At 45.0% G+C, this 12,467-nt stretch overlaps 3 protein-coding genes across 5 annotated transcripts; 2 read left to right on the top strand and 1 right to left on the bottom strand.

Annotated features, from left to right (window-relative positions):
• The first annotated feature begins 699 nt into the window (after positions 1–699).
• On the top strand, positions 700–6,072 carry racgap1 (Rac GTPase activating protein 1). 3 transcript variants are annotated; one of them, XM_029833621.1, is made up of 17 exons: positions 700–848; positions 1,363–1,467; positions 1,558–1,760; positions 1,852–1,994; positions 2,360–2,429; positions 2,521–2,574; positions 2,660–2,737; positions 2,873–2,990; positions 3,106–3,248; positions 3,337–3,501; positions 3,612–3,707; positions 4,223–4,421; positions 4,508–4,613; positions 4,698–4,830; positions 4,969–5,095; positions 5,170–5,269; positions 5,497–6,072. In XM_029833621.1, the coding sequence occupies exons 2-17, from the start codon at positions 1,383–1,385 to the stop codon at positions 5,570–5,572; spliced, it is 1,896 nt and encodes a 631-aa protein (XP_029689481.1). In that variant the 5' UTR covers positions 700–848; positions 1,363–1,382; the 3' UTR covers positions 5,573–6,072. The 3 variants fall into 3 exon arrangements, with proteins under 3 accessions (XP_029689481.1, XP_029689482.1, XP_011601012.1); XM_029833622.1 differs by having other exon boundaries at positions 711–848; positions 1,377–1,467; XM_011602710.2 differs by having other exon boundaries at positions 711–852.
• A 208-nt stretch (positions 6,073–6,280) lies between these two features.
• Positions 6,281–8,696, bottom strand: LOC101069816 (uncharacterized). Its single transcript, XM_003963519.3, has 5 exons — positions 8,446–8,696; positions 7,411–7,516; positions 7,198–7,304; positions 6,715–6,887; positions 6,281–6,618 (listed from the first exon to the last, which is right to left on the bottom strand). The coding sequence occupies exons 1-5, from the start codon at positions 8,600–8,602 to the stop codon at positions 6,340–6,342; spliced, it is 822 nt and encodes a 273-aa protein (XP_003963568.2). The 5' UTR covers positions 8,603–8,696; the 3' UTR covers positions 6,281–6,339.
• bin2a (bridging integrator 2a) lies at positions 7,513–12,459 on the top strand. Its single transcript, XM_011602728.2, has 13 exons — positions 7,513–7,721; positions 9,341–9,439; positions 9,528–9,608; positions 9,765–9,819; positions 9,899–9,993; positions 10,123–10,218; positions 10,317–10,424; positions 10,493–10,578; positions 10,666–10,741; positions 10,810–10,892; positions 10,977–11,544; positions 11,619–11,666; positions 11,772–12,459. Exons 2-13 carry the CDS (start codon positions 9,362–9,364, stop codon positions 11,790–11,792), a joined length of 1,395 nt encoding a protein of 464 aa, XP_011601030.2. The 5' UTR covers positions 7,513–7,721; positions 9,341–9,361; the 3' UTR covers positions 11,793–12,459.
• Positions 12,460–12,467: the final 8 nt, after the last annotated feature.

Raw genomic sequence — 12,467 nt, 5'->3', positions numbered from 1 at the left:
TGTCGTGTGTGGGTGATTCTGAACAACTCATTCACCTATTTCCAATTTGCGCATATTGACTGACTCCGACATAAATTCTGACTACGGATGCAACCTCACCACCAGTTCATTACCCTAAATCATAATTTAAAAAGCCTATTTGGATCAACAATTGTATCTGATTATGTACCGAAGTTTTGGAAATAAATGGTTTTGGTGCAGCAGGTCTTACGCTGGTTTATAGATTTTGAAAAATGCCTAAATTATACAATATAAATAACAAATGCCTACAAAAAGCATTTTAAAAAGTCTAATGACCAAATGTAGACCTGGAAAAAAATAATGTGATGTTGACATTTTAAAATAAGCTGCGCACAATAGTTGTTACTTTCCCTACACGTTATCGCCGTTAAATCACTCCAAGACAACTTCTTTCTTTCAATTATTTTGAAAGTTTCTACCGGAAATACAAACTGTTTATACTTAATTACGTACTTTAATGTTCAGGTGTTTGCATTATCATTACTTCATCTTAAAGAAAACTGTATATCGATTGATTTATAAATCTATACGTACATGCTGCGTATACGTATTAATATAATTTCAGTGCCCTTGTGGCGGTGGCAGGCTTCACACTAGCTATTGTTCTTTTATTTTGGAAATCCTACTTTCGGAAGTGTTGTATCATGTGACGACGTATCCTAATTTCTCATTGGCTACTGTCGAAATTTGAAATGCAACGCGCTTTCGGCATCTGTGAGTGGGAGGAAGTGAACAATGGTACAGCAAAAGGGTCGTGGAGAAATATAGACGAAAACTAACGTTACCGCAAGGCGTATGGTGTTCAAGACTGCGCATTTAATTAAGCGGTAGGTGAGTTATAGTCCGTATATTCAGCTGCATTGTACGGTTTTAAGCTACAACCGTAGCTTAAGGCCGCCGGAGTTTTTTTTAATTGTTCAGTTATTGTAGTTAACGGGGCCAATCCAAACAAAGTAACCTCGGCATTCGAAACTTTGCTATAACCAAAAAAAAGAGACGTTTTGAATTAACTAAATCCGGTAACATTAAGCCCTCGCATCGAGCCTTAAGGTATAACGGGGCTATTGATGACTGTAGCGACAGTATGTAGAAATTTCCGTTGCAGGATCCCTCAACATTTTCTGCATGATTTGGGTTAATCACATCTAATTATGTTGAATAACTTCCATTATTGGTTTGTGTACTGCGTCCTATGTTGTATTGCAACGTTAAACTTATATTTCTGCGTTAGTTTGGGTTTATTAATGGATTACACGTTGTAAACGGCCAAACCTGTATTGAGGTATTGCCATCCTGTTCATGTGATTCTGAAGTAATCGTAGATATTGTGTATTTTAAAAGGTCTTTATTCAAAGGACATCATGGAGATGGCTGTGCTGAACCTCCAAGGCTTGTATGATGAGATGAGGTCACAAATTGACCTTCTCAATGACAACATCGAGCCCAGTGAGTACTTTACAGTTCTGCACTGTAAATGCAGCGTGTCCCATCTGACTGTCTGCTGTACCATTAATGTTTGACCTTGTTGTTTCTTAGACTTCATCCAGATGGCGAAAAACTTTGATCACTGTCGGCGCAGATGGGCGAGCACCGAACAGGAACTGGGGTCTTGCAAAGAAGTCCTCACTAAAACTGAGACGGAGAGAGGAGCCTTGGAGGTGAAACTGAAGCACGCCCGCAATCAAGTAGATATTGAGATCCGGCGCCGGCAGAAGGCTGAGACCGAGTGTGAGAAGCTGGTATGTGCGAGCGGTTTTCTGGGCTTGCGTGATGATCTATCTGGATAAGATTGATTCACGTTTGAATGTTGGTTCCTTTGCTGTAACACAGGATCGTCAAATTCAGCTGATTCGGGACCTTCTGACCAGCGAGGGATCGTCAAACAGCATCCAGCTGAGTGCAGAGCAACGCTCAGCTCTGGGCTTCTTAAACACAAACTATCAGGCCGCAGGGAACCTAAACACAAGCCGAAGGTAAATGTAATCATGCGGCAGCATATTGTAGGGCAGCCAGTTGTGTATTCTGCCGTGTTTTTAGTTTGGTCCCTGGTCATGAATTAATTTGCATGTCAGAACATCTCCCCCCAGATTCAACAAGTTTTGTATTCATGAGAATACAGGTGCTGCGAAGGGTTTTTAATGTAAATAAGCCATGGGGTTATTTTATGCTTTAATCGTAATCCTGATCCTGTTTATAAGGATTCTTGTGAAAGCTCGATCTAGTTCAGTCCGGCTTAATCCTTGTTGCTATGGATGACAATGACAAATGTTTTTCAGTGTGAAATATTGCCTGTGTAGGATAAATTCATTCTTGTTTATATGTATATATTGTGTCCCAGGCTGACAAGGATAGATGAGTCCGCCTCCATTTTGTCAGACATCAGTTATGACAAAACTGAGGACTCAATTGTAAGTCTTTTTCTTGGATTTAAAAAAACATTATTCTATAAAGTTCACTTTTAATGCTGATCTACTTCCTTGTGTTCTTTCGCTGGGACAGGATTGGGACTCCACCAATGTGAGGACAGTTCGCCTCAAGAAACGAGAAAAAAGGGTGCGTTAGCTTCACCTGCACCATCGCTCTTCAGCAGTCTGTTTCCCTGATGTGTAACTCTGATACTGCTTGTTTCTCGCTTCAGCGTTCTTCAAGAAATCAAGTCGATGGTCCTCCGTGTGCCTCTAAACGCTCTCGGTCAATTGGCAGAACTACAGACGGGGTATGTTTTCCTTTTAACACTCCTATAACTCCTCATGCTCATCTCAGATGGAAGCAGTTCAAACCTGGGAACCAAAGCTTGTTTAGCCCATGTTAAAAAACAAATATGTGTCTAATACGTCTTAATTTGTGACAGGTGAATGAGTCGCTGGTGGCTAAGACCACTGTAAGTGTCCCTGTGAATGGAGGACCCGTGGAAGCCATCGCTACCATCGAGACCATTCCTTACTGGACTCGCAGCAGGAGAAAGACTGGTAAACTATTTATGAGAGCTTGAACCCACTGGAACCTGTTGGATAGCCCAGTTTAGTGTTGAGGAAACATGATTTGGAATATAAATGCTCACTTTATTTTCTCCTGTTCCTGCAGCTGCTATGGAATTTGATTCTGAGTCCGTCCAGTCTGAGGAGCTCTTCAAGCAGCCCAGCAACCCCGAGGCAGACGCGAGGACTCAGCCCAGCACCCCACAACGCCAGGGAGGCGTTAGGCTTCACGAGTTTGTCTCCAAAACTGTGAGTTCTGCGTCGTTTGTGAACGAACCGACGTGAATCCGGTGAGTTCCCCCACGCCGACCTGCTGATCACGGACATCTCATCGTAGGTCATCAAACCCGAGTCCTGTGTGCCGTGTGGAAAGAGGATCAAGTTTGGCAAGATCTCGCTGAAGTGTCGGGAGTGCAGGGTGGTCTCGCACCCCGAGTGTCGGGAGCGTTGCCCTCTGCCGTGCATCCCCAATCCTATCGCCACACCGGTCAAAATTGGAGAGGTGTGCGAAAATGTCTCATTGAACTGTTTTCTGACATTCAGGTGTGGCCATGAATATTAATTCCATGTATAACACAGGACTTATGATTTTTATTCCCTTTCTGTCTGCAGGGTGTATTGGCAGACTACGTCTCGAGCACTGCACCCATGATTCCTGCTCTTGTGGTCCACTGCATAAATGAGATAGAAAATAGGGGCCTGCATGAGGTGAGGGTTTCCCTGCACTCACTCACAGGCACTGACACACACTCAATTCTCTAAAAGAGTAATGACTCCACTTATTAGTTTCCTTTCTAATGCTCTATCTTGTTGAACGGCGCTGGTCACAGCTGTTCCCTTTGCTTATCTGTCCAACCACATACCGTCAGACTGATGGAGACAGATCATTGAAATCCGATTTTTCGAAATGTCCTGCGAGCTTTTGGGAGGACTAATTATAAAAAAAAGTGTATTATTGCGACCCATTAGGAAAGGCACAAGGTTTCTCTCACTTATCTGCTTTATTAGCTGAATGAATTTCTTCTACTGTGTTAAAAAGACAAGATCTTTGGAATGAGCCTGTTTTAAATAGGTTATAAAAGAAATCCAATGTGTGATTTTCCAGAGACTTGTATTATTTTAAATTTTTCAGTCTGTTTCAGTGTCTTTATTGCCAGAAGTATATTATGTATAAATGGATCATTTGGGTAAACGATTTAAAGCTGTTTCCCCTCCCCCCTCAGACGGGTTTGTACCGTCTGTCTGGTGCTGATCGTCAAGTGAAGGAGCTGAAGGAGAAGTTTCTCCGCTGTAAGACCGTTCCTGTGCTCAGCAAGGTGGACGATATCCACGTCATCACCGGAGTCCTCAAAGACTTCCTGAGAAACCTTAAAGAACCTCTTCTCACATTCAGCCTCAACCGTCCTTTCATGGAGGCTGCAGGTGTGTCTTTGTACCCTCTGATGCCTTCGGTACGCTCAGCTTTAGGGGTTCTTATTGGTTTTGCTCACTTGTTTGTTCCCTTTCAGAGATATCTGATGACGACAACAGCATAGCTCAGATGTACCAAACCATCGGAGACCTGCCGCTGCCCAACAGAGACACGCTGGCTTACCTGATCATTCACCTCCAGAAGTAAGCACCAATTAAACAGACAATGAAGTGAGAAATGAAGACCTGCCCGAGGAGACAAACGATATCTTTTAAAAAACCCCGCAGGGTTGCCAACAGCACAGAAACACGGATGGATGCGGGTAACTTAGCCCGGGTGTTTGGTCCAACTATTGTGGGTCATTCTGTATCCAACCCGGACCCAATGACCATCCTACAGGACACCAAACGTCAGCCCCAGGTGAGCCAAACCCAGTCGTCGTCGTATCCTGGAACAAGCGATGTCGTAGTTTGGTTGTGAATTTGTAGCCGGATTTAAATCGGGCTCCTCGTTGAGCTGTGGAATAACCCCGATCCTGTCCTCCTGCGTTGTCTTCAGGTAGTAGAACGCCTGCTCTCAATGCCGGTGGATTACTGGAGCCAGTTTGTGAACACGGAAAATGTGTCGCCCAACCTGAATCACCTGATAATCGAAAACTCCAACTGCTACTCCACCCCCGACAAAAGTATGAGCGCGTTACTCATTTTGGGCCACGTTGGTTTGCAGCTTTGCTCTGATGTCCACCTGTCCTGTTTTCAGTGAGCTTGCTGGGACCGCTGACCACTCCGGAGCACCAGTTCAATAAAACCCCCTCCTCCAGCTCTTTGTCTCAGCGTATGAGGTCCACGCTGACGCCCAGGTAAACACACGAGCTCCGGCCCCTCCTGCACGGCTCCGGCTCTCGGTGCACTCGTTTAACGCATGATTAATTGCCCTTGCTTTGACTGCTGCATTCCGCTGATCCAAAGTTTATAAAAAACACAAAGATGTGATTTAAACGGATGTTTAGCTTCTCCTGATCCTTCATGGACTCTTGGTTAGGTCCTAATTTTGCTGAATGATATCTTGTGTGACATCTTGTTGCAGGTTTGGGAGCAAGAGCAAATCAGCAGTGGGATTTTCACACCAAGGGAAATTCTTTTCCTCTCCACACATCATCTAATCCTAAACAGCTACATTTAAACTTTTAATCCCTTTTCCTGTAATGGCTTTTGAATCGTTTCATAACTCGGTACTGCTTTGATCGTAGCTTTAATCATCCAACAGTCCCCTTACTTATACTTGCTTGAATCTTTTACAGTGGTTAGTTCTATTTTGATGATTTTTAAGTGTTGAAGCTTTTTTGTTAGGTTTTGCTATCTGTGCACACTTTAATCACTTTTGCTATGTTCCTGTTTATCATTTTAACTGGTAATGTGTGAGACCCACCAGCATATTAGTCTTTGACAAGTGTGGGCATCAGTTAAATACGTCATACGCAGCGTTTTATACTTTTCACAGTTCTTCAGCTCATGTGTCACTCAGAAGCTGATGAACTGAATTCTTTGACATTTCATTTTAGGTTGAAAGTCGATGTGATTGTAACATCCTTTTAGTTTTGTTGCTTGTGTTTCATGTCTTCATCTTGGTGTGAACTGTAAAATAAATGTTCACCATCTCACACGTCGTCTCACATCAGTTATTGGTTAATGAGTTGCTCTAATCTCCAAATATTTGAGACACATTCCTGCCTTGTTGTGGCTGCCGCCACAAAGAAATAATGCAATTTTAATTTATTCTGCATGTTGGGAGTCAGAATTGGAATCAGCTCAGAGTCCCGCATAACATCAAAGTCAAACTTTATAAAGTCCTGGAATTGATTCAATCGACAAACTGGAAAGTAACGATTTTATTTCAAAGCATTCTGTTCAGAACACTTGGAGGTAGCTTTTAAAATTTAGGGAACGGCCAGAGTAGCGGGGTGTTTTTGGTGTAGTGTTGGAAGGCAGGATCAGAGCCCCACTTCCTCAGAGCCTGCTTCTCTAACATCGGAATTCCGCTGACATAACGAAGGAGGAACCAGACGAAGAGAGGGGACGCCACACTCAGGTACTGGGGGCCCGCCATCACCGAGGAGGCAGACAGCCAGAGACCCGACCACTGCAGGATCTCTCCAAGGTAGTTGGGATGTCTGCTGTAGGCCCACAGTCCACTCTGGATGAACTTCCCCTGGTGGCGGAGGAAAGCCAAATGAGATCTACTGCAGTCAAGCACGAGGCACAAATACGCTACATGGTGGCTCGTTACAAAAGTCCGTTGACTTACAGCATTATTTGGGTCACTCTTGAAAATCCATTTCTGCTGGTCAGCAATGGCCTCAGTGGCGAAGCCAAAGCCCCATAGAGCCCAGCCCACGTAGTCCCTCGTCCCCAGAGGCACGTCTCGCCTCTCGCTGTTGAGCAGGAGCGTCGGCAGCAGGGTCATAAATACCCACATGGCTGCGTGAAAGAGGGAGAGTCAGGGCCGGCGTTAATGTGAAAGTGAAATGAAACGTTTGGTAACGACTGACGTGGAAGTCCTAACATGTCTGACATGCAGGTATATTCCCAGAAAATGGTGCTAGTACAATATTCTGATAAAACTCAAGGAATCGTATGATTTTCACTCAGGCAGGGCTTAATGCCTCCATGAACTAAATGCACTGGGTTCGCCAAGGAGAACAAACGCATACATGAACAGCAACAAGGCCGACAATGATTTATTCTGTTCAACGCAACGTTCAAGGACTGTGGAATTGCCTGGAAGTACCTTGAACAGTCCAGTATACAAAGAAAGTCCCTGGGCTGTCTCTGACATTGTTAAACCTACGATCGTGACCGTCCTTCAGGATCCGGAAGAAGAGGAAGGTCCCCAGCCTGCAGCAAGACCACAAGTTAGCGCCGCATTATTCATTAACCCCTCGTTAAGGTTTTACGTTCCTCGGTTGCTTGAACGGCCTTGGCAAGGACCTGCCTCACTTACCTGAGTCCCCACGCCGTCACCAGTCCAGTCTGCACCTTCTGACGGATGTGATTGGCTCCTCCCCACATCCGACTCAGGTGGGCGAGGAGTATAAATGTTCCAGATCCTGGTTGGAAAAAAAAAGAGAGATAAACCGCGTCCTGCCTGGTTGAGGAACACGGGCCTGGCGGATGCCTGCTGCTTTCGAAGGCGTGTTCAATGAATCTTTTACCCAGAGTTCATCAGACAATTAGTTCCAAAGTTCAAGGGTAAAAGATTCAGTGCAGCTCACAGGAGAGCCAGAGGAGGACAAGGAAAAAAGAGAAGTTCAGGTGATTCTTTTGAAATTAAACAGATCTCGGGCACTGGGGGGCAAAGGTAAGGTGCGCTGTTCTACATGCAACAAGACTCGGTGATTCTGTTTACACCTGCAGGCACCCGATGCATTTAAGTTAGTCTCCGACCGAACCGATAATGTCACTGAAATGTAAAATGCATGAGCAAAATAATGCTGAGGATCACAGAGATCACAGCTTCTGTAGGTTAGATCTGATGAGTCTCACGGAAGGGGGGGGGGCAATAAAAGAGAGAGAATTCTACATTTAAATAAATTGTAACTAGCTGATTAATCACAATGCTGTCAAATTAAGTGGGGAAAAATAATGAACCAGAAATCAACTATTGGCGGGAGTGGCTGGTTGAAAGGGCCCCCTTGGTGCCCTGTAGAGGCGGGCCCCAGGACTCCTCTGTGCGCCCCTGCTGCTTGTCTATTTTAAGCTGATTAGAGTTCTGCGCAGACTCTGCTGCATCATTTCATAACAACGCCGATTTAGATAACACGTTTTGTAAGAATGCCACTTTAGACGGACTGCAAAGTTTGTGTGGGGGGGGGATAAATATTCTAATCACGTTTGGAAACACACAAAAACGATTAAATAAGCGATTTTGTGGCTAAAATGCGCCCGTCTACCCAACAAATTCACACTAATTAATTTAGTTAAGTAAGTTAAGTTCAGAACCTGGCAGAGTCTCCTTAAAGTTGTGGGATGAGTTTACCTGCCAGATCATAGAACTTCTCGGTTTTCAAGGCTGCAGCCAGAGCCCAGCCGGCCCACTGGATGCCCACGTCGGTGGCGGCACATTTGACCAGAGTGCTCCCCATGATCAGGTCCTGCAGGGCGGCGAGCAGCATGGGAATCTGACCGTTCAGCATCAAACCACTCCCCCGACACTTGAAGAAATAAAAACACTGTGGTGAAAGTTCAGCGCTGCCATTTTTCTGTCGGGAGTGGCTTGGTCGCGGGGGATTCTGGGTGTTGTAGTTTAAGACGAGCGGGGCCCGTCACTCCGCATCAAATATGGAGCAATATTTAAAATTCTGCAGTAGATAAATGTGGGAGAATCTTTGCTAAAATACGCTAAAACATGTATGAATGTGTACAAAATACAACAAGAGCAGCAAAGCTTACAAGCAAATACCACAAGTTTTATGTAATAGTAAAGAAAATGAAAATACAAGGGAGATTTAAGTTGGACCGGTAGAGGAAAAGTGGTAATCTTCCTTTGTTTGAAACCTCCCCCCTGGTTAATTAGTGAGCGGTGAATCAGAATGACACAAGAAGGGTTTGACCAGCCTCCAAAATAAATGACAGCAGTGTTTCTCTGAACCGATTGAATGTTTCTGCTGCATTTATGCAGGGAAGGTAGGGGGAGGAGGAGAGAGCCAACATAAAGAGTCAGAAAATAGGAAGACTTCTATACAGAGATGCCATTTTATTTCACTGCAATAATTTGTTCTTGCTGGGTTTTCTTTTTTTTTTTTTAAGTTGTTTTCATAGTAAAATATGCACATAATCTGAGGAAGTACCAAAAGTGTTTGATTCAGTGATAGTTCAGAATGGCTAAATTAATGCCAGATTGTCGTTACTCTTTGTTTCTCTACATTATTAAGAATCAATTGCTGAGACTAAACATGGCCGACAGTCAAAGAAGAACCTCTGGCGACTTTGCTAAAAAAGTCCAACGACAGTTGAGCAGAGGCAAAGAGAAGGTAAGGACGCGGCAAAATCCCCTTTCCCTGTTCTGTTACCGTTCATACGCTGCCACTGCGACTCTTTCTCCCCCTTCTTCTTCTGCAGGTTCTCCAGAAGCTGGGAAAGACTGTGGAGACCCGAGACGACCAGTTTGAATGTTGTCTCCAGCAGTTTATTGACCAGCAGGTGATTAAATCAATGATGGATGGGAAAATGACAACGGCGGAATTGATTTAAACGTCTGATTTATAAATCAAAAGGGATTTCGCAACCGCTCGGGATGGTCAAACACCGCCGCAGTTGTAAACGTCAAATCTGACAAAAGCACTTCCCTGTTTGCAGACCGATGGGAACCGAATATACAAGGACATGAGGAACTATGTTAGTGCAGTGAGAGGTGAGGCTGGCTTCATTCGCCGCAGTGACGTGGACCCGTGACCTCGGCCGACCTCACCGAGTCAGTTGTGCTTTTACAGACATGCGCGAAGCCTCCCGACGCCTCTCCCAGTCCCTGTTTGATGCTTATGACCCCAGCTGGGTCGGGGAGGAGGACCTGGGAGCCATTGTGGAGGTCAGCAAGCTCACCTGTCCGATATTCAAATCGGAGCAGCTGCAGATATGGAAAAAAAACCTAAATCGAAGGTGTGGCTGCCGCCATTCTTGATAAATAACTAATATCTACATTGTGCCTTTTAATAAGGGAGAGGACCTCCTGTGGAATGACTATGAGGTGAAGCTGTTGGACCAAGCTGTGCGTGCTATGGAGTCCTACGTGGGCCAGTTCCCAGATGTCAGGGTAAGACATGAGCACCTGTGGACCCACAGACGGGTTAAATACGCGACACTCAACACACGGGCAAGGCACACAACCAACTAACGCGCATCAACGTGCAGGAAAAAATCTCCAAAAGGGGGAGAAAACTGGTCGACTACGACTCTTCCCGTCACCACTTGGAGGCACTGCAGACCGCCAAGAAGAGGGACGACGTCAAGATTCGGAAGGTGAGGAAGCGCCGGTTTCATCGGCAGCGCGGCTCGTACGTTTGCCTTTAATGAGCTGGTCTGTGCAGGCAGAGGAGGAGGTGAATGCTGCCAAATCTGTCTACGAGAACATCAACAGCGAGTTAAAGGAGGAGCTGCCGGTCCTCTTTGACAAGTGAGGTCATGTCCCCGTAATCACATCTCCAGCACAGCATCTCAGACTTTTCAATGACTCTTGATGGGTTCTTTCCCCCCTTTTCAGCCGTGTCGGATGCTACATTTCAGTATTCTCATCCATGTCCAACTTGCAAAACATCTTCTTCAAGGAGATGCACACGGTACGACTAAGCTGCACCTGAACTCTGTTGGGTTCTCGGGTCGCTGATCACCATCTCTCTACCTTTAGTTCACTCAAGACCTCCAGAATGTGATGAAGGAGCTGCAATTGCAGCATCCAGACAAAGTGTTAGCTGTGAGAGGCCTGCAGCGGTAAATATTCCGCACATTTGAATCTCTTCAGCTTCTCCCAGGATTAGACATTACTTGAATTGTTGTCTTTCCTTTATATTTCAGTTTTGGCTCCTTGAAGAGACGTTCGCTGATGTCCCCCAAAGCCTGGAAAACCAGTTTTTCTGAGTTTCACTGGAACTATAATCCAAGATCCAGCCTGAGGTCAAGTTTCAGATCTCCTGAGAAACCTCGCCACAGCACTCTGCCCAGGGAAAGCAGCTCCATCATGGGCTCTTCCCATCATTCTATGCTGGAGATCTCTGAGTCCCGGGACCAGGACACAGAACTGAACCACAGCGAGATGCAGAGTCCATCCAGAGACGGAGAGAAAGGTCCAGAGGCCGCTGGAGGTGACAGCAAGCAGAATGAGGAGGAGCGGAGCGTAAAGGAAGAAGAGTCTGAGCCTTCAGCAGAATGTGATGAGAAAGCTCCGCCCAGCGAGAGCAGCTCTGAAGAGAACTTCTCCTGTGACTCTGAGAGTTTGGAGCAGCAGCTGTCCGCAGTAGCAGCAGCAGACAGCGGCCTGCTGCACATCGATGAAAGCGATGGCAGCCTGGAAGACCTCAACGTTCCTAAAGAAAATGGGCTGGGGAACGTCCCAGGGATGAAGGACCAGAGCGGTCCTCACAAGGTTTGTGTTCCGAGTAGCACACGGCTGATGAAACCTCTTCTGTTTGTGACTGAGCTCCTCTCTGCCTCCTCCAGGATGTTCCTGTGGAAAACCAGGCCTCGCTGGACACAAAGAGCACAACGGTATAAAATGTTCATTTTTAGAACTCAAGGTTTGTATGGTTTTGTGCACCTCTTTAGTCTTTTCTAATGCACGTGACTGAACACCTCCTGTGTTTTTGACACCAGCAGAGAAGCACATCTGACTGAAGCTGCAGCCAGAAAAAGTGCCGAAGACTGAAGATTCCAACTGGTTTTTTTATTTATCATTTATTGAAATCATTTATTTTTGTAATAGCTGTTTCTCAGTCCAATGCAGGTTGAGTCTCTCATCTTCAGACCAACTTTTAATTAACTGAAATGTTTTGATCAGAAATCAGAGGCGTTTATAGTGTATGACTAATTAAGTAAGTACTGCCGCGGTATTGACACTCAATGGGCGCTAAAAACGCAAAGAAATTCAAATTCTGTTTAATTTCTCAGTGTATCTACATCGAGGAACCTCTGCGCTGAATGCACCCATGTTTGCAGTCGCTTCAAATCCAGTTTTGTTCTCCCTCAAGCCAAAATAGTGTGTTTAATAATGTGTTTAATTCTTTTAATCACTTTATCACCACGTGCCAGATCCCACATCCGGCACACTGTCTTTTCACCACTGGAGATAATTGAACTGTATGTAATGATATATCGCTGTATAATTCTGAAAATACTGAGTCTTCTGTATCAAATTTATACAAATTGCTTGACTTTAATTATTTGAACCACTAATAATTCAGCTATACTGATGAATACAAATCATATGTTAGGTACTGCTATGATAATTCATCAGTATACCTGAAAATATGTAACATGGAAATAAAAACTAAACCCATGACAACTGCCCCT

The sequence above is a fragment of the Takifugu rubripes genome, chromosome 3 (genome assembly GCF_901000725.2).
Source record: "Takifugu rubripes chromosome 3, fTakRub1.2, whole genome shotgun sequence".
Classification (NCBI taxonomy): domain Eukaryota; kingdom Metazoa; phylum Chordata; class Actinopteri; order Tetraodontiformes; family Tetraodontidae; genus Takifugu; species Takifugu rubripes.
Note: the sequence above shows the minus strand (reverse complement) of the source record. Positions and strands in the feature narration are given on the sequence as shown.

Bases quoted from the DNA above. Each gene is read 5' to 3' on its own strand.
- LOC101069816 (XM_003963519.3), bottom strand. From the start codon at position 8,602: ATGCTGAACGGTCAGATTCCCATGCTGCTCGCCGCCCTGCAGGACCTG. The intron at 7,517-8,445 runs GTAAACTCATCC...TTTTCCAACCAG, and splicing joins GAAGTTCTATGATCTGGCAG to GATCTGGAACATTTATACTC. The intron at 6,888-7,197 runs GTACTTCCAGGC...TCTTTCACGCAG, and splicing joins TGTATACTGGACTGTTCAAG to CCATGTGGGTATTTATGACC.
- racgap1 (XM_029833621.1), top strand. From the start codon at position 1,383: ATGGAGATGGCTGTGCTGAACCTCCAAGGCTTGTATGATGAGATGAGG. The intron at 2,430-2,520 runs GTAAGTCTTTTT...TCGCTGGGACAG, and splicing joins ACAAAACTGAGGACTCAATT to GATTGGGACTCCACCAATGT. The intron at 2,991-3,105 runs GTAAACTATTTA...CTGTTCCTGCAG, and splicing joins TCGCAGCAGGAGAAAGACTG to CTGCTATGGAATTTGATTCT.
- bin2a (XM_011602728.2), top strand. From the start codon at position 9,362: ATGGCCGACAGTCAAAGAAGAACCTCTGGCGACTTTGCTAAAAAAGTC. The intron at 10,425-10,492 runs GTGAGGAAGCGC...TGGTCTGTGCAG, and splicing joins ACGACGTCAAGATTCGGAAG to GCAGAGGAGGAGGTGAATGC. The intron at 10,742-10,809 runs GTACGACTAAGC...CTCTACCTTTAG, and splicing joins TCTTCAAGGAGATGCACACG to TTCACTCAAGACCTCCAGAA.